This window comes from Alexandromys fortis, unplaced genomic scaffold (assembly GCF_014885135.2).
Source record: "Alexandromys fortis isolate MF-2015 unplaced genomic scaffold, M_Fortis_MF-2015_v1.1 scaffold_312, whole genome shotgun sequence".
NCBI classification, from domain to species: domain Eukaryota; kingdom Metazoa; phylum Chordata; class Mammalia; order Rodentia; family Cricetidae; genus Alexandromys; species Alexandromys fortis.
This window is the reverse complement of record NW_026068184.1, coordinates 407,161-426,539: the sequence shown is the minus strand read 5'-3', so window position 1 is coordinate 426,539 and position 19,379 is coordinate 407,161. Positions and strand designations below refer to the sequence as shown.

At 48.2% G+C, this 19,379-nt stretch overlaps 1 protein-coding gene across 6 annotated transcripts in view; it reads left to right on the top strand.

Annotated features, from left to right (window-relative positions):
* Positions 1-4,872, top strand: part of Hip1 (huntingtin interacting protein 1) — a 122,712-nt gene extending 117,840 nt beyond the window's left edge. For 5 of the 6 annotated variants that reach the window (XM_050129297.1, XM_050129294.1, XM_050129296.1 and 2 more), the window contains 4 exons: positions 199-260; positions 1,485-1,593; positions 2,580-2,661; positions 2,998-4,872. In XM_050129297.1, the coding sequence (XP_049985254.1) occupies positions 199-260; positions 1,485-1,593; positions 2,580-2,632 (224 nt within the window). In that variant the 3' untranslated portion in view covers positions 2,633-2,661; positions 2,998-4,872. Of the gene's footprint in view, positions 1-198; positions 261-1,484; positions 1,594-2,579; positions 2,662-2,997 lie in introns of those variants that run through there. The other variant, XR_007589662.1, reaches the window with a different exon arrangement.
* Positions 4,873-19,379: the final 14,507 nt, after the last annotated feature.

Sequence of the window (19,379 nt, the reverse complement as noted above, 5' to 3'; positions counted from 1 at the left end):
CATTCCACAGCCTCCCAAAAATAGCACCGACAGCTAGGGAAAAAGTATTCCAAACTGAGCCTGTGGGGACAGTTCAGCTTGTAATCATTGTGGTGGCAAAGTGCAGGCCAAGCATTGCAGTGGGGGACTCGACGTGGTCCTCACAATTGTCAGCTCTGGACATCCTTTGATGGGATCTTCCTGTGTCCATCCTTGCAGACAGTATGGACTTCTCAAGCATGACACTCACCCAGATCAAACGCCAGGAGATGGATTCTCAGGTAAGAAAACCAAGGCCATGTCTACTGTCGGGCTGTCTCCTTTCCCTGTACTTCAACCCCCGAGTATCATTCCCCCAGGGAGAAGCCAGAGAGAAGAGAGTAACTTCGGGGAAAATGAAGCCAGGTGTGGGCATGCGTGTAAAAATCCCAGCACTTGGGGGACTGAGGCAGGACTGCCATGCGTTTGAGGCCCATATGTGCTATAGAGCAAGAATCTATTAAAAACAAAAACAAAAAACAAGGGGCTGGAGAGATGGCTCAGAGGTTAAGAGCCCTGACTATTCTTCCAGAGGTCCTGAGTTCAATTCCCAGCAACCACATGGTGGCTCACACAACCATCTGTAATGAGACCTGGTGCCCTCTTCTGACCTGCAGCATACATGCAGGCATAACACTGTATACATAATTAATAAATAAATCTTTAACAACAGCAACAACAAAAACCAGCAGAGCTGGCTTAGCAGTTGAGAGCATTTGCTCACAACGACCTGTTACTCCAGTTCTCGGGGGTCCAACACCTTCTGGCCTCTGTAGGCACCTATATTCTCACTTGAATATGCACCCCCACACACACAATGTCCACATAATTAAAAATGGGAACAAGGAGGAGAGAAGGCTAAATATTATGCTGTATACCTGTAATCCTGGCTCTAGGGAGGTGAAGAAACAGTGTGGCTTAAGGCCAGTCTATGCTACCTGTGATCCGGTCTCAAAAAAGAATTATGCTGGGGGCTGCGCTATAACCTTAGCAGGCTCCTCTCGGGCTAGGAAGATAGCTCCACCCATCAAGAGGTTTTGAGTGAGCTGCGGAGATGGGATGGATATGATAGAAGAAGGGATCTGAGCCACAGAGAGACCAGATTAAGTCTAGGGAAGACAAGTCCCAAGGAGTGACCAAAGGAGCTTTACAGGGGCTAGGTGTCACTAGGTCTTAGAGCACCTGCCTAGAATCCCCCAGTGAGGGGCTGGAGTGTGGCTCAGTGGTAGAGCCCCTGCCTAGAATCCCCCAGTGAGGGGCTGGGGTGTGGCTCATTGGTAGAGTACTTCCTATCATACATGAGTCCCTGGACCCAATCTCTCCTACTTCAAAAGAGACAGAGACTGAGAGATACAAAGGAAAGATACAGTGGTGGGAACATAGCTCATCCATAGGACATTCAGAAGGGTAAGGTTTTTAAACTGAATTAAACCAATGGCAGCCCCTCTCACACCCTTTTCCCACAGGTTAGGGTTCTGGAGCTGGAAAATGACCTGCAGAAGGAGCGTCAAAAGCTAGGAGAGCTTCGGAAGAAACACTACGAGCTGGCTGGTGTTGCCGAGGGCTGGGAAGAAGGTGGGAACACTTTGGGTATTTCCTGTCGGTACCGCAGAAGAGACAGGCCTTCCCCTAGTAGAACGGGACCCTCTGGCCTGTCACCTCCTGGTCTTCCTGTCCCCTTTCCATTCCTAAATAATCCTTAAACCTAAAGATGGGCACATCATAAAGAATTAAGAAGCTTCAAAGCTTCGGCTTTAACCTGGGTGGCACACATCTGTAAACCTAACACTTAGGAGACAGAGGCAGGAAGATTGGGAATTTGAAGCCACCCTAGGCTACAGAGCCAAAAACAAACTGAATATTATAAAAGCTTCCACGTTGACTGGTGAACTTGTGTCTTCATCGCTGCAGCCAGGGCCTCCCCAGTTACTCACTTTGATCTGTTATTGTTGCGCACAGTTGTGAGCTGTCAGGTGGGTCCTGGGGCTCGAAGTTGGCTCCCCTGGGATGGATGGACACACACACACACACACACACACACACACACACACATATACAGCCTTGCTAGCAAGCCTGCAGTCGATGAAGAATGGTCAGTGGAGAGCTGGCAGGCAAGGCACAAGGATTCTGAGGTTCTGGCTCTAGAGCCTGCAAAGGACCACAGTGTGGAGTCAGGAAGATGGCTCAGTAGCTAAAATCGCAAAGCGTCATGACCTGAGCCCACTTCCTGGAACCCACAGGATAAAACCAATTTCCGGAAAATTTATCCTCTGATTTCCACACTCTGACCCTGGCATGTATGACACTCATACACCTCTCTGTCTGTCTGTCTCTCTGTCTCTCTCTCTCTCTCTCTCTCTCTCTCTCTCTCTCATACACACACACACACACACACACACACACACACACACACACCTTTTAAAGGGTTCTTCTTTAAAAAACAAGTATGGCCGTCATGAGTTTGAAGGTCTCTCACATGGGATCAGCCCGGCATGAAGAGTTGATGTATGCACGCGGTTCCGTTGTGAAATGTTTTTGTTGTTGTGTTTTTTTTTTTTTAGGGACAGAGGCATCACCGGCTACTGTTCAAGAAGCAACACCTGAAAAAGAGTAGAGCCACGCCAGCGCCCCACACGTCAGAATGTAAATCCCTGTTCCCCTTCTGTTTGTGACAGTCCCCGCCCTGGCACACCAGGTCCTTGCAGACCTCTACTGACAAAAGCTGAAGCCTACCGTGTCCCCTCATGACTCCTCCTCTGTCTGGGTACATGATGAGTCCTTCCCTATGGCCCTGACGTCTAGGCAGGCCAGTGCTGGCCACGAGCAAGCTCAGGTTCACAGAAAAACAGCAACATGGCCAACCTCTCCCGCCTGCTCTCTACTTCCTCACCGGTCATGTCCTGCGTAGAGAGGGTTCTTGTCGTTGGGAGCGTGGAGAGGGGACATCTGACACCTCTTCTTTTTCTCCCCCCTCCTCAGTCTTTGCATTTTGTCATTCGCACAAACTTGTGAGCATCAGAACTCCGCTGGATTGCAAACCGGACTGCCACCCGAATCCACAGGCAGAGGGACAGGAGTGTCCTGGCAGAGAGCGCCAGAGCCGCGGCCCCCCCCTCCACACTACACTTTTAGCAGTTGGCGGATCCCCTCCTGCTTCCTATTTGGTGGTCGTTTGGTTATTTTGGTTTTATATTTTGAAAGTTTCACACGGCCAACTCTCCCAAAAAGGGTTCCAGCCCCCACCCCCACCCCCATCCTGAGCTCTGAGCCTTCTGAGAGGAAGCCCCCACACACACCACAGTGCAGCTCAGGCTATGCCTTGGTGTGCCATCTCAGCTCTCTGTCAGTCAAGACCACGCCCAGAGTGACAGCTCTCCTCTGAAGTCTGAAGCAGAGCTAGTGCCTTTATTGTCTGACCCCGGGTGCCATCTCGGGGCCTCTGTCCACCTTCACAAGCCAGGGAACACCAGAGGTTTAAAAAAAAAAAAAGAAAAGAAAAGAAAAGGAAAAAAAAAAAAGGTGCCAGGGGCCCAGCAGTGCAGGGGACATTTTCTTAGGAGCTCATGTGACCAGGTTTACCACCCCATCACATGCCGGTATAGAGCTGGTGTGAGTAGCAACACTACATCCCCCAGAGCCGACTTCCTGTGCCATGGACCACCTCCCATCAAACCTAGGCAAGGCCCTAAGAGGGACAAAAGGGACCCAGAAGTGGTTCCTTTTCCAGCCACCTGCTTCTGCATCCTACTGAACCAGATAAAAGATGGTTCCGTGTGCTACTTCTTCCACAGACCCACTTGCTCCCATCAGGAAGGGAACTCGGCTCAGGGTAGGACTCTTCGTATTTATTACTAACGATCTTCATACAACACCTGCCCAGGGATGCTTGGGGCAATCAGGCCCGAGGGTGACTGACTAGGCTTGCCCTCTGCCGTCAAGTCTTCACAGACCACAGAGCAAAGAGCCATCTCTGGTCATTTCTGGTCTCGGATTCTAAAGCAGGCAGGTTCCTCGAGGAATAGAGAAGCAGGGAAGAGGAGGAAGGGGACCGCCGGCTGTGACACCATCTCTGCCACGCCCCACTCTTGCTCCCCTGAAGACAGGATGGAGACAGAAGACATCCCGCCTAGACACTAGCAGCCGGACAGCAATTTGCCACTCGCAACTGGAACCGCTGAGCTGAATGAAGTGGCCTTCTGATCTGTAGGACGGAGCAGGGAGGTGGCGTCTTCCTTCTTGATCTGTGCTGCTTAGGTGGCAGCCAGCGAGCACGTCCTTAAGCCTGTCCCCTGTGGGACACGGCTCGGCTTTGCTGGGCACCGGGTGGTGAGGCTAATGTTTGATCACTGTGAATCAACCCCCTTCTTCTTGTTCCACCCGCCCCCACTCTGTCCCCGAGTATTTTCTAAGCTGGCACTCCGGGAACTCCCAGCAACGCAGACGGCTGCTGAGACACGTGACCTGCAGTAGGAATGGCCCAGTCTGGTGTCGGAAGAATGTTTCTCTGCTTAGCATTTCCTGAGTCTGAGGACCAGAACAAGCAATGTGTGGCATTGTTGGCCGTTTCTGCCCATGAAGCCAATCCATGTGCTCACTGCAGGTCAGCTTTTCCAAAGGTGACCGCTAGCATCGAACCACGCACACACATGTCCCAGCAAGAGGAAATCAAACAGCAACAGAGCAGGGCTCGTCTCTAAAACCCTAATAATTAAGCGAAACAGTCAAGCGTCCCAGCACGAGGTGAATCAACAGCACAAGGGTCCTACCTGCTCAGCGTCGCATCAGAACTGTTTAGTGTGATTCAAGTCGGGAATTGCCTTTCTTTAGCCAGGCCTGGTAGTGCACAAGGCCTAATCTTGGTACAAAGGAGACCGAGAGGACAGGCTCCAAAGCCACAGAGAAACATGGGCTACATTCTGAGACCTTGTCTCAAAAAAAAAAAAAAAAAAAAAAAAGAATTTAATAAAAATTGGATTATTTATGTGTGTATAAACTATATATACCTTTTTTTAAAGACAGGGTCTTACTAAATAGCCCTGACTGGCCTTAAAGTATCTACATACATCTCACTGTCCTTAAACTCACAGAGATGCCCTTTCCTCTGCCTCCCAAGTGTTGGGATGAAAGGTGTGAGCCATCTCACTCAGCCTAGACCATAATTTGTTGGCTCTGCTGCTACCTAAACATGAGTCTTTAACCCAATGGCCGGACATACCAAACTCTGAAAATTCTTGCCGCCCAGAAGGAACTCCTCAGCTTTTTAAAGCCCTCCCGAGGCTCCGTGGACTAAAGACTGCTGGGCAGATACTCTGCACAGGGACCTGGAGGACTGAAGGGATGGCTCAGCAGTCACTTCCTTCCCTTCCAGGGGACCCCTGTTCTGACCCCAGCCCCCACATCATGTGCTCCAGAACCACCTCTAGCTCCAGCTCCGAGGGATGCAATGCCCTCTACTGGTGGCGTGCACATATGTTTGAGTAAAAGGGACTCTTAAAAGTATTTTTTCAAGATAGAAGTTGGACAAAATAATGGCTCAGATGGGTTGGTAAGAAACTCCAATCCAGCTGTGTCTCGTGGTTATCTTGGTGTAGTTTTGTACTGCCTCAAGATTAAGGATATGTCTGCAAGGAAGATCTGCCTTTGTGGGGTTAGTTCATATCTGAGCAGGGAATTTAAATGGCCATGCCAGGCTTGTCGGTACATGCCTGCAATCCCAGCACTTGGGAATCGGAGGCAGGAGGATCATCAGTTCAGGTCTAGCCTGGGCTATATGCTGAGCCCTTATCTCAAAAAAGACCGAAGAATAAATTAGACTATAACCTAAATGGCTTGTTTACTGTCCTGCCCACAATGCTGTTCCTAGAATCCAGCCTATGTATGTGCCCTTAACCCAGTATCTGGGAGAGCCAAACACCTCCAGGGTGTCCTGTCTCAGAACGGGTGTGGCTATACCAGGTAACTTGAGGTCACAAGCACTCATCACTGTCACCTTAGGCTGCTGTGACCTCTCTCACCTTAGGAGTTGCTTCTCATCTTGTGTCTAAGGAAGCTTTTATTTCTTCGTCAGCGACTTGGTTGTAGGAGGGTCTCCTGCACTATTTAACTCTCATTTGAGGGGTGGGGGTCGAGACAGGGTTTCTCTGTGTAGCCCTGGCTGTCCTGGAACTCATTGTGTAGACTAGACTAGCCTCGAACTTACAGAGATCCTTGCCCCCACCGCCCGGCATAACCCTAATTTTTGAAAGCTGGCAAAAGTCAAGCTACACTATTGCCTTTCCAGATCTCTGAGAACCTTGCTATAAAAGCAAGCCTTTGGGCCCAACCCTGGCCTGCCAATAAGGGTGGCCTTGCCATCGCTGCATGATCTTGGATCATCCTCCCACCGGAGCAGCGTTGCCCTCTCTGCCATCTTGGATCCTCGATATTGGCCTTCCACACAGAGTGGCTTTGCCCTGCCTCCACCTCTTGGGTTCTCAGAGACCACACTGTCTGATGGAAGCCATCAGCCGCGATCCAGAACATCTGTTCGCCACCCTTGTCCTGCAGGTCCAGCCCAGCATGGGACTGGCCACCACAGTGGTGGAGAGCCTCCTCTCGCAGTAGCCAAAGCCAGAAACGGCTGGTTAGATGGGGCTGGATCCAGTTCCGAGCATATAGAACCTTCCAGACATATTTTTCAGGTGACCCTCAACTACCTCAGGTTTGAAGACCCTAAGTTAAACTGATTAGCATTCTAGGGACAAACCGAGGAATCCCACTAAATCTTGGTGATAACCTAAATGTCTCAAGCTTATAACAGACTCTCAAACTTGCAGGGATGGGGTTGTTTTTTGTTCGTTTATGCCCCCCTTCTGTTTTTAACCTTTTCCACAGTTTTCCATTAGAACAGTTCCTATCAGTGAATTTCACTTTTCACTGCGTGCCTACCTTCCCAGGGCAGGTGGCCACCAGCTCCTGTTTCCTCCCAACAGAGCTTTTGTTATGGAATGAAAACCTTTCTTTGTATAATACATTGCATCTGTGTTTTCAATTTTTCCAATAAAGATGTCATCCTGGCCACGGAGAGCAGAGATGAGCAAGGGGCGACAGAGTGGCCCTGAGGATTGGGCTCCGTTGTCTTGTTTGTCTTCACACGACAGCTCACCACCACCTTGACTCCAGTTCCCGGGTATCGAAACACCAACCATTGACCTCGGGCTCCTACACATATGTAGTACATATGCATATACTCGAGCACACACACATACCCATAAGATACACCATTTTTTTGTAGGACCGGGTTTCTCTGTGTAGCCTTGGCTGTCCTGGAACTAGTTCTGTAGACCAGGCTGGCCTTGAATTTGGAGATCCTCCTCCTGCCTTCTGAATGTCAGGATTAAGGGCATGAACCACCACACCCGACTTGCTTCCTTTTTAAAATAAAAAAAAAATTAAATACACAAAGTGGCTGGAGAGATGGCATAGTGCTTAAGAATACTTGCTGCTCTTCCAGAGGACCTAGTTCAGCTCCCAGCACCTACACCAGGTAGCTCACAACTCCCTGTAGGCCCAGCTCCAGGAGATCCTACACTCTTAGTTTCTGTGGCTACCTGTATGCACAGAAAAGCATATGCACACAAATGTTAAAATTACAATTAAAGAAACATTGGTGAAGAGACACCATGACCACAGCGATTCTTATAAAGAAAGACATTTTATTGGGGCTGGCTTACAGTTCAGAAGTGTAGTCCATGATTGTGGCAGGAGGTATAGCGGTATGCATGCAGAGGGGCGCTGGAGGGATGGCTGAGAGATCCACATCTGGATTTGTGGGCAGCAGAAAACTTAAACTTCTGAGACCTCAAAGGCCACCCCTAGTGGCACACTTCCTCCAACAAGGTCACACCTCCTAATATTGACACTCCCTATGGGCCAATCAGGGGCCATTTATAGTCAAACCACCACAGTTTGTGAGGAGGTGTAGTTCAAAGATTGAGTGCTTGCCTGCCAAGCACAGGGCTGTGGGTTCTCTGCAGCATTGCAGAAGATGGGGGTGATGAAGAAGCAGGTCTAGATTGTGTGCACCTGTCATGCTGACTTTGGGAAACAGGCAGGAGGACGACACATTTGAGACCAGTTTGTACTCCGTAGTCCTCCGCTTCAATACCCTAGAAAAGGGCTGCAGCATGGTTGAAGAATGCTTGCCCAGCATGCTCAAAGCCATGGGCTTCTTGGCATTTCATAAAACTAGCTGGGTGGCATATGGCTGCAACCTCAGCCCTGCCCTTAGGAGTTCAAGGCCAACCTGGGCTAAGCTACTTCAAAAAACACTTTTTTAAAAAGAGAAGAAAAGAAACATTGCTTTGTACTTATTAAAAACCATGAGGGTTGGAGAGATGGTTCTGTGGTTAAGAGCACTGGCTGCTCTTCCAGAGGTCCTGAGTTCAATTCCCAGCAACCACATGGTGGCTCACAACCATCTGTAATGAGATCTGGTGCCCTCTTCTGGCCTGCAGACATACATGCAGATAGAATACTGTATACATAATAAATAAATCTTTAAAAAAAATCCTAAGAGGAACGGACGATCCAGCCACCGTCAATCTGGAGAAGTTAGGGTCTAATGCCCAAGGCTTCAGCTGCAGCAAGAGACACTCGCTGGGGTAGATGAAGGGGCGCACGCTAGCGGACTTCTTCCTACCTTTACTCTGTTTGATTGGCCAATCAGCATGCCTGAAGGGTAGGAAAGGGGATGGGAAAGGACAGGAAGGAGAAAGGAGGTGGAATAAGGGAAAGGGGCTTTACGGGAAAGAAAGGGAAGAGGAAGGAAACTAGAAGAAAATAAGTAAGAGTAAAGAAAACAAGCCGTACTTAGAAAACTCAAACCACATGCCTCTCCTTTTCCCGCTCTCAGCCGAAAGCTGGCAGTTCATTGGGAGCTGCTACCTTGTTGCCTAGCAACCGATTGCCTTTGGCGCTTCTCCAGCTGGAGCTGCTCTGTAGTGACGTAAGAGGCACGCGGTACGCGTTGGGACCACGAGGTCTCTGCTTTCTTGGCCCTTCGTGTTGATTAGCGCTCCGGGCTGCGCTGGCCCAGGACGGCTGGCACAAGTCTACTGTCCATGTGAACCCGCCCGGACATGGTGTGGTCCGGTAAGTCCCTGCTGCAACCCTCGGGCCATCTAAGGCTTCCCTGCCAGTCAAGTTCAGCAACAGTCCACATAGATGTCTTGATGGGTAGCAAGCGTCGTTTTTGTAAGGAACACATCACAATAAAAAGGCAGATTCCAGGCCCGGGTACTGGTGTCTGCCTTTAATCCCAGCACTGGGGAGACAGAGACACTGAACCAAAAGTTCAGGGCCGCGAGGGACACCTAGAACCCTGTCAGGATGTGGCCTGGAAGTCAAACATGCTTATGAACCTAGCACTTGGAAGTGGAGGCAGCATCAGGAATTCAAGGGCAGCTTCAGCTATATAGACAGTTTGCGACCTGCCTAAGCTACATGAGACCCTGTCTCAAAAAAAAAGGGGGGGGGGGGAGCGGAGGGCTGATGAAATAGCTTGACTATTTCCCATTGCAGAGGACCTAAATTTGGTTCCCAGCACCCAAGTCAGGACGCTCCCATCCTCCATATCCAGGGAATTGGACACCTGCTTTTGGATGTCTTCAGGCACTTCTACTCAAACACATATATCTACACACACACACATACACACACCACTAAAAAAGTAAAGGCTGGAGAGATGGTTTAGCAGTTAAGAGCATTGGCTGTTCTTCCAAAGGTCCTGAGTTCAATTCCCGGCAACCACATGATGACTCAACCATCTGTAATGAGATCGGACGCCCTCTTCTGTCAGAATACTGTATATTTAATAAATAAATTTAAAAATTAAAATTAAAATAAAAGAAATCTTTTTAAGAAAAGACAAGCAAAAACAAAAGCAAACAAAAACATGTAGGCATAGTGGTAAAGAAGGCATATAATCTTAGCACTGAGGAGGCTGAGGCAGAGGTTCTGAAGTTCAATGCAGACCTGGGCTAAACAGTAAAGCAATCTGAAAAAAAATTCAAAACAAACAAAAAATGATTGCAGGAGTCATGATGGCAAATGCCTTTAATCCCAGCACTCAGAGACAAAAGCAGTTTTCTGTGAGTTCGAGGCCAGCCTGGTCTACAGAGCAAGTTCCAGGATAGGCTTCAAAGCTAACCAGGGATTTTGTTTTCTTTAAGATGGTGAGCAGGCTGAGCATGGTTGGCACACACCTTTATTCCCCGGCACTCAGAGGGCAAAGGCAGGAGAATCTCTGTGAGTTCAAGGTCAAACTAGTCTACACAGCAAGTTCTAGGACAGCCAAGATTACACATAGTAAGACCTTGTCTCAAAAAATAATAATTCAAGGTAAGATCTTCAGAGGTGAAGAACTGGCTCAGCCATTTAGGGCATGGAATTCTCTTGCAGCAGATTCGATTCCCAGCACCCACGTGACAGCTCACAACGAGTGTCTGTAACCAGTCCCAGGGGATCTGAGGCACTCTCCCGACCTTCACGAGCACCAGGCGTGTGTGTGTACGCATACATGCATGCAGGGAAAAAAAGCCATTTACATGTAAAGTATTAAAATAAACCTTTAAAATGTACTATACTGAGAGAAAAATGAAAAGGTATAAAATTTCTTTAAAAAGACTAACCATCAGCTATTCCTGGCATTGTAAGTGCTGGGAATAAAACTAAATAACTTTATAGAGTTCCCATGTAGTTGCAGGGAGTGCTGAACACTAAAAGACGAACCAGGGGCCTGCAGAGATGCTTCTTGGGTGACTGACTTGCCTGTTCCCCATTCCACCCCGCTTCATCAGAGACCACAGTCTGCTTGTTCCACCTAACCTTATCTGCCTTGCCATAGGCCAAATAGCCCTTTATTATTAACCAATGGGAGTAATACACATTCCCAACATACAGAAGGATCATCCCACAGCCACAGCACCTTAAAGTTACTGTGGAGGAGGGGAGAATGCCGGGCATGCCAGGAAGGAGTCTGAGCTCTGAGGAATTCCAACCTAGTCTAGGAGACTGCACGGAAGAGTAGCTCTGACCTCTCAGGAACAGAATTCACAGGGTCCTGGCAGCTCGTCAGGTGACAATGCCGCGGAACCTGAAGACAATGATGGTCGGGACCACACTTGGAATCCGGCCGCTCCGTTAGGCATCCCTCTTTTGTGTTTACATCAGAACCTGGGCATGTGGTGCACACCTTCCATCCCAGCATTCGAGGGGCAGAAGCAGGAGGATCTCTGTGAGCTCCAGGTCAGCCAGGGCAATAGGGTGACACCCTGTCTTTTAAAAAAATGAACAATATACCGGTCAGTGGTGGCGCATGCCTCTTATCCCTGCACTCAGGAGGCAGAAGCATTCAGATCTCTGAGGACAGCCTGGTCTACAGAGTGAGTCTCAGGACAGCCAGGGCTGCACAGAAAAAAAAAAACCTATCTTGAAAAACCACTCATTTGAATGTGTGCATGCATAATAAACAAATCTATTTATTTACTTTTAAATATGTTAAAAGGGGGTACAGTTAAATGAGTCTAGTGACCTCTTGTCCATGTTTGGGGACTTGAGCTGTAGGTTTTGGAGGGGCCAGGGGTAGAGAGCCCTGTGTAATTAAGCAGGAGGGGGTGGGTCCAGTTGATCTCTGAGTTCTGCTTCTGCAAAGTGGCCCCAAAAAGTCCTTACTGCCTAGCTGGGCAGTGGTGGCGGGCGCCTTAAATCCCAGTACTCGGGAGGCAGATCTCTGTGAGTTCAAGGCCAGCCTGTTCTATAAGAACTAGTTCCAGAACAGGCTCCAAAGTTACAGAGAAACCCTGTCTTGAAAACAAAAAACAAACAAAAAGTCCTTACTGCTTGCGGGGGACAAGCAGGTTCTCAGAAAGGTCCTGCGCCTGCTCTGAGCACCTTCTCGATGGCCAACCAGTGCCCTCTGGTGGTGATCCTTGGAAGCTCAGCTACATGGAGTACAAAGTGGTTCCAAGTTTTTCAGCGGTCTGGGACACTATAAAAACTTGACGTTTGGATGCCCCAGTTCAGCCTCTGAGGGGAGTGGTACAAACATCACCTTGAATTATTGACAACCTATGTCTATCTGCAGAGGAAGTAAGGGAAACAGGCGCAAAATGAGGGCAGGGATACAGGGGTATCTGGTTTTCAGCTTGATTTTTTTTTTTCAAGGCAGGATTTCTCTATGTAGCCCTGACTGTCCTGGTCTCAAACACAGAGATCCTCCTGCCTCTGCCTTGCAAAGGCTGGGATTAAAGGCATGCGCCACCATACCTGTTGCCCACTTCTATTTTTTTAAAAATATATTTTGTATGTGTGTGTGTGTGTGTGTGTGTGTAAGAGAGAGGGGCGGGGGAGAGACATGCATGTGGGAGAGATGCCTGTGAGTGAAGTCACCTGACTGTCAGCACCAGCGTGGGAGACAGAAGACAACTTTCAGGAGTTGGTTGTTGCCTTCCTTCATGGGGGACTGAACTCAGGTCCCCAGGCCTGTTGAGCACTTTCACTGCTAAGCCATCTGTCTAGCAGCTCTTGCCTACTTTTAGTTGTGAGGAGTCTGTGCTTTGTAGCAAAAGCGGTTTCTAAGGCTTGTTGCACTATCAAAACATTTCCTTGACTTGTTTATCTGAGAGTATCTTAGTTACTTCTACACATTTGAGTTTTCAGACAGGGTCCTTCTGTTCCTGAATCGAAGTCTGGCCTCAAACTCAACTAGGTAACCGAGGATGACCTTGAACTTCTGACCTTCCAGGGCTCCACCTCCCAAGTGTTGGGATTATAAGTGTGGATCACTGCAGATTGGCCAATGGATGGGAATTTTATCTTCAAACTTCAGGCGACAGGAATCTGACTCACCTACCTGTGTGTGAGCCCACAGCCAACCAAGTTTACCTTTTAAAGAAGCCAGAGGCGACATCACAATTGAAGGCCATCACAGCCACCTCTGTGCTGGAGTAACCAATGGCTCAGAACAGGAGGCTGGAGGACACAGGAGCAGCCGTCCCTGTACCTTTCAAACCTTTCTCTGGACAAAGTTGCAAGCAAATTTGGTGCTGGTCCCCAGAAGATAAAATCAAATTTTAGTCAGGGTGTGGTGGCCTGCATACCTGTGACTTGGGAGATAGCAGCAAAAGATCAGAAAGTCAAGGTAACCTCAGGTACACACTGAAGCCAGCCCAAGCTACACTGAACCCTGTCTCAAAAATACTAAAAACACTGGTCAATGGTGGAGCATGCTTTGTGGTGGCGCATGCTTTGTGGTGGCGCATGCTTTTAATCCCAGCACTCAGGAGGCAGAGGCAGGCGGATCTCTGTCAGTTTGAAGCCAGCCTGGTCTACAGAGTGACTTTCATGACAGCCGGAACTGTTACACAGAGAAACCCTGTCTTGAAAAGCAAAAAGCAAATAAACAAACACCCTAAAAAGGGGGCCGAAGAGATGGCTCAGCAGTTAAGAGCACTTGTTCTTGCAGAGGGCCCGGGAGTGATTCTCAGCATCCACATGGCAGACATTCGCAGCCACCCATAACTTCAGTTCTAGGCGGTCCAATGCCCTCTCCTGACCTCCTCTGGTACCAGGCAGGCACACGGTGCAATACATACAGGCAGGCAAAGCACCCACATACACACAAAAAATAAAACTAACATTCAAAAAATTGAAAAAAATTCAAAAACAAACCTGCCCACTCATCACCAAAGTAAGAGAAGCCTGGGGAGAACCACGGTGCCATGGGTCCCCCCACCTCTGCCTGCTCCCTTCAGCTGCCCCAGGAAACCCTGCATGGAGGGAGGCTGGACAAGGCCTAGCAACCACACAAGGCAAGTGGGGAGAGCCAACAAGTCCACAGCAAAAGGGCATCGCACAACTGCCTTCCTTTTAAAAGATGTATGCTGGGCACAGGTGCCCACACCTTTAACTCGGGAGGCCGAGGCAGGTGGAGCTCTAAATTCGAGGCCGGCCTGGTCTACATAGGGAGGATTGTTACACAGAGAAACCCTGTCTCAAAAAATGCAAACATTATCATTGTGTGTATGTGTGTGTATACATGCGTGTACACGTGACATAGGTATGGGGGTGTACGTTCCAAGGTGTGTGTGTAGTTAGGTCAGAGGACAACTTTGTGGAGTTGGTTCTCTCCTTCTACCTTTGTGTGGGTCCTAGGAAATCCAAGCAAGGTCCATCAGATTTGCATGGTAGACACCGTTACCACTTAAGCCATCTATCGGGCCCCTACCCTGCAATCTTGCCTTCAACCCAGTGACTGACAGCACCACTTCTCCGTGCTGCCTGGGATTCGGGAGTCTGTTTTCATGTCAAGAATAGGAGTCAGGACTGGGGCACAACTTAGCATTAGTTACACACACACACACACACACACACACACACACAAAAGGGTTACTTTTTAAAATTTTTTTATGGTTTATTTAACTTTATTTTATGTGCATTAGTGTGAAGGTCTCAGATCCCCTGCAACTGGATCTGCAGACAGTTGTGAGCTGCCATGTAGGTGCTGGGAATTGAACCCAGGTCCTCTGGAGGAGCAGTCAGTACTCTTAACCATTGAGCCATCTCTCCAGCCCCAAAAGGGTTACTTTAAAACCAGTACTGTCATCAAACATTTATTAACAATTATCAGATACAGTCGGGCAGTGGTTGCACATGCCTGTAATATCCCAGCACTTGGGAGGCAGAAACAGGCAGATCTCTGTGAGTTCAAGACCAGACTGGTCTACAAGAGTTAGTTCCAGCACAGCTAGGACTGTTAGAGAAACCCTGTCTCGAAAAAAACAGAAAAAACAAAAAAAATTTTTGTCTCCCATCTCACCATCACTGGGGTTACAAGGACACACAACTGGATTTTTTGTTTGTATTTTGAGACAGAGTCGCCATAGTTCCAGCTGTCCTGGAGCTCACTATGGAGAACAGACTGCCCTCAAACTCAGAGGTTCTCCTGCCTCTGCTTCTGGAGTACCAGGATCAAAGGTGTGCGCCACCATGCCCAGCTGCTCCTGGCTCCCCCCCCCCCCCACAGAGCGTTTCTGTAACATGAGGGCCAGCTTGTTGGGGTTTCTGTCTCTCCCAGTACCCCACAGCCGGCAAGTCCTAAAGAAAATCACACAGAGATCTCCATAAGTTATAAAACTGATTGGCCCATTAGCTCAGGCTACTTATTAGCTCTTGTAGCTTATATTAACCCATTATTCTTATCTATGTTAGCCACATGGCTCAGTATCTTTCACAGCAGGGCAGGTCACATGTTGCTTCTTCAGTGGTCTGGCAGGAATGGGCTTCCTCCTTCCTAGCATTCTCCTGTTCTCATCGCCCCACCTCTACTTCCTGTCTGGTTGACCTGCCTATACTTCCTGCCTGGCCAATCAGTGTTTATTTAAAATATGATTGACTACAGACAATTCTCCCGCACCAGGTTTCTCGGTAGCTTTGAAGCCTATCCTGGAACTAGCTCTTGTAGACCAGGCTGACCTCCAACTCAGAGATCTGCCTGCCTCTGCCTCCCGAGTGCTGGGATTAAAGGCATGCGCCACCACCGCCTGGCTGTCCCTGGCTTTTAATGTGGGTCCTAGAGATTTAAGTGAAGCAAACAATTTACCTATTAGGCTGGGTTTCTGCTGCAGTGATAAAAACAAAAGCAAAACATGACCAAAAGCAGCTTGGGGAGGAAGGGTGGATTTGGCTTGCCCTTCCACATCATAGGCCATCAAGGAAGGGAGTCAGGGCAAGAATCTGGAGGCAGGAACTGATGCAGAGACCATGAAAGACAAAGGAAGCTGTTTATTGGCTTGCTCCTCAATAGCTTACTTAGCTATTCATACACACTTGGGACCACCTACCCAGACATGGGACCACCTACCCAGACATGGGACCACCTACCCAGACATGGGACCACCTACCCAGACGTGGGACCACCTACCCAGACATGGGACCACCCACAGGGTCTGGTCCCCTCCCACAGCCATCGTTAACCAGAAAATGCTCTAAGAGTTGCCTACAGGTGCTGGGCAGTGGTGGCACACGTCTTTAATCCCAGCACTTGGGAGGCAGAGGCAGGAGGATCTCAGTGCATTTGCAGGCCAGCCTGGTCGTCAGAGTTAAGTTCCAGGACAGGCTCCAAAGCTACAGAGGAAAACCTGGTCTCGGGGGAGAAAAAAAAAAAAAAAAAAGGAGGGATTTTTTCAGTTGAGGTTTCTCTTCCTAGATATTTCGTTTATGTCAAATTGACACAAACCAACCAGCATACCTACTGAGCCATCTCCCCAACCTCTCCCCTTTTGGGGGTAGGACAGGGTCTCCTGTAATCCAGGCTGTACTGGAACACTCAATAGGTAAGGATGACCTTGACCTTGCACTGTTCAGCCTCCTGGGCTCTAAATCTTGAATAGGTTCAGCGGATTTGGCTTACCCCACCCCCTGAAACAACTGAAGGAGTAAGTTGCAAGTTCCAAGCACAAACTTGAACCATTTTGCTATTTTGTTAACCACATTTTTCAAAGGACAAATACAAGCCTCAGGTAGCTTGGTCTTGTGTCCTTTAGACAGTGCTTTAGCGACTCCCTAAGACCTAGGTAAAGCTTGACAGGTAAGGCTGGGTGTGCCTTTACAGAAAAGCCCGGGGCTGCCCTCTAGTGGCAGCTACACAATAAAGCTCCCCTGGATCCCACCTGAGAAACTAAGAAAACTCCTGTTGAGGAGGACCAGCCTGTCTCTTGACTTTACTCGCTGGCATTTACCAGTTCAGCTAGTATTCATTAAAAACTAAACAATGTGCATTGTCTCTGAACTCCAGCTCCTGCCTCTCCCTCCCAACCCCTTTCTCTCTTGTCCATCTTGCCTTCTCTCCCCATGCCTGGCTTTACCTTGCTCTTGATTATGGAGAATCAGCTTTCAATGGCCCCCACGACTCCCAGAAGAAAAATGTGGGCTGGGAAGATGGCTCCACTGGTACAGCATTTTCTGTGCAAGCACAGGACCTAATCTTAGATCTCCAGCGTGAGTATAAAACCTGAGCACAGGGGCTGGAGAGATGGCTCAGTGGTTAAGAGCATTGCCTGCTCTTCCAAAGGTTCTGAGTTCAATTCCCAGCAACCACATGGTGGCTCACAACCATCTGTAATGATGTCTGGTGCCCTCTTCTAGCCTGCAGACATACACACAAACAGAATATTGTATACATAATAAATAAATAAATAAACAAACAAATAAATAAATACCTGAGCACAGTAGCCTGGTGTGGTGGAGCACACTTTAATCCCAGCACTCAGGAGGCCAAGGCAGGTGGTCTTGAGTGAACTCTGTGAGTTCAAGGCCAGCCTGGCCTACAAATAAAGTTCCAGGATAGCAAGGACTATCCTGGAGAAACCTATCTTGAAATTAAAAAACAAACAAACAGGGCTGGAGAGATGGCTCAGTGGTTAAGAGCACTGCCTGCTCTTCCAAAGGTCCTGAGTTCAATTCCCAGCAACCACATGGTGGCTCACAACCATCTGTAATGAGGTTTGGTGCCCTCTTCTGGCCTGCAGGGATACACACAGATAGAATATTGTATACATAATAAATAAGTAAATAAATATTTAAAAAACAAACAAACAAACAAAAAACCCAAACAAACCTGGGCACAGCAGCAAGTCCCTATCATCCCAGCACTGAAGTAGACACAAACAGAGCTTGAGTCTTTTTGACCAGCCAAGCCAAATTGGTAAGTTCTGGGTGAAGCACAATTCATAAAAACAGATATTGGGGTTCAACCTGAAGACCAGAAAAAGCACAGCAGCCAGCCACCGGCTCTTACCTTGACCTAGTCCAAAAATGGTGATCCTGCCTCCAGGAAACCTCAGAAGGAGACTGAGTCTGAGAGCTGTCTCCTCCTGTTTTATAATCCTCTCTAGGGCTGGAATTGAAGGCATGCACCACCTGGTTTCTATGGCAAACTTGTGTGGCTACTGGGATTAAAAGTGTGTGTTAACACTGCCTGGTTTGTAAGGCTGACCAGTGGGGCTGTTTTACTTTCTAATTATTCAGGCAAGTTTATTTATTAAAATACAAATGAAAAGCCGGGTGGTGGTGGCGATTGCCTTTAATCCCAGCACTCGGGAGGCAGAGGCAGGCGGATCTCTGTGAGTTTGAGGCCAGCCTGGTCTGGTCTACAAAGTGAGTTCCAGGACTGGCTCCAAAGCTACAGAGAAACCCTGTCTTGAAAAACAAAAAAAAAAAAAAAAAAAAAAAAAAAAAAACAAATGAAATATCATTACATTTCCCCTTTTTGTCTAAAATTTTAAGAGGGCTGTAACTAATATAAGAAAAACTATACACAATAACTACAATAACTATATATAGCATATACAGGCAATAACTACATCAACAATGTCTAGTCCATTTGCATTTGACAAATTCAGAGAAAATACTTCATATCTATCCTATCTTGGTGAGTCCAAAGTCTTGTACCTAATTTACTTTCCATCATAACTTGCTTTCAACACCAGGTAAGAAAGAAAACTATAACTATCTAGTCTTCCACTCCCTCAGAGACCCAAGGAGGAAATAACATTAACTGAGTGAGCAGGAAGTACAAGCAAGCGACTTCCGAAAAATGGAATGACAGAAACAGCTGGCTGCCTGGGCAGTCACCCAAAGTTCCTCTGCAACATTGGGGCATCCATCTGCCTCATCCATCTGATTGACTTTTTCCACACAGGATTTCACTATGCACCCTGGCTAGCCTTTGATTGATGGGGTTTGGTTTTGTTTGAGACAGGAGTCTAACTAGCCCAGATTGGCCTAGAACTCACAATCCAACTTCTGCCTTCACCTCCCAAATGCCAGGATTACAGGCAAATGCCAACAGGCTCACTGCCTTGATTTCTTTTTTCTTTCTTTTCTCTTTTTTTTTCTTTTTCTTTCTGTTTAGTTTTGTTTTCCGAGACAGGGTTTCTCTGTAGCTTTGGAGCTTGTCCTGGAACTAGCTCTTGTAGACCAGGCTGGCTTCGAACTCACGGAGATCTGCCTGCCTCTGTCTCCCGAATGCTGGGGTTAAAGGCGTGCGCCACCAATGCCCGGCCACTGCCTTGATTTCTAATGCGGCTCTTCCTCAACCTCAAGTGTCAGAACAGTGCGTCAGATGGTTTTGTTTTGGTTTCTTATGTTGTGCTTTTGTTCTTGGTTGGATTTTTTTGTTTGTTTTGTTGAGAAAGGGTTTCTCTGTGTTTGCCTGGCTGTCCTGGAACTCATCGTGTAGTTCAGGCTGGCCTCAAATTCAGAAATTCTCCTGCCTCTGTATCCCACATACTGGGATTGAAGGCGTGCGCTGCCCACCGCGC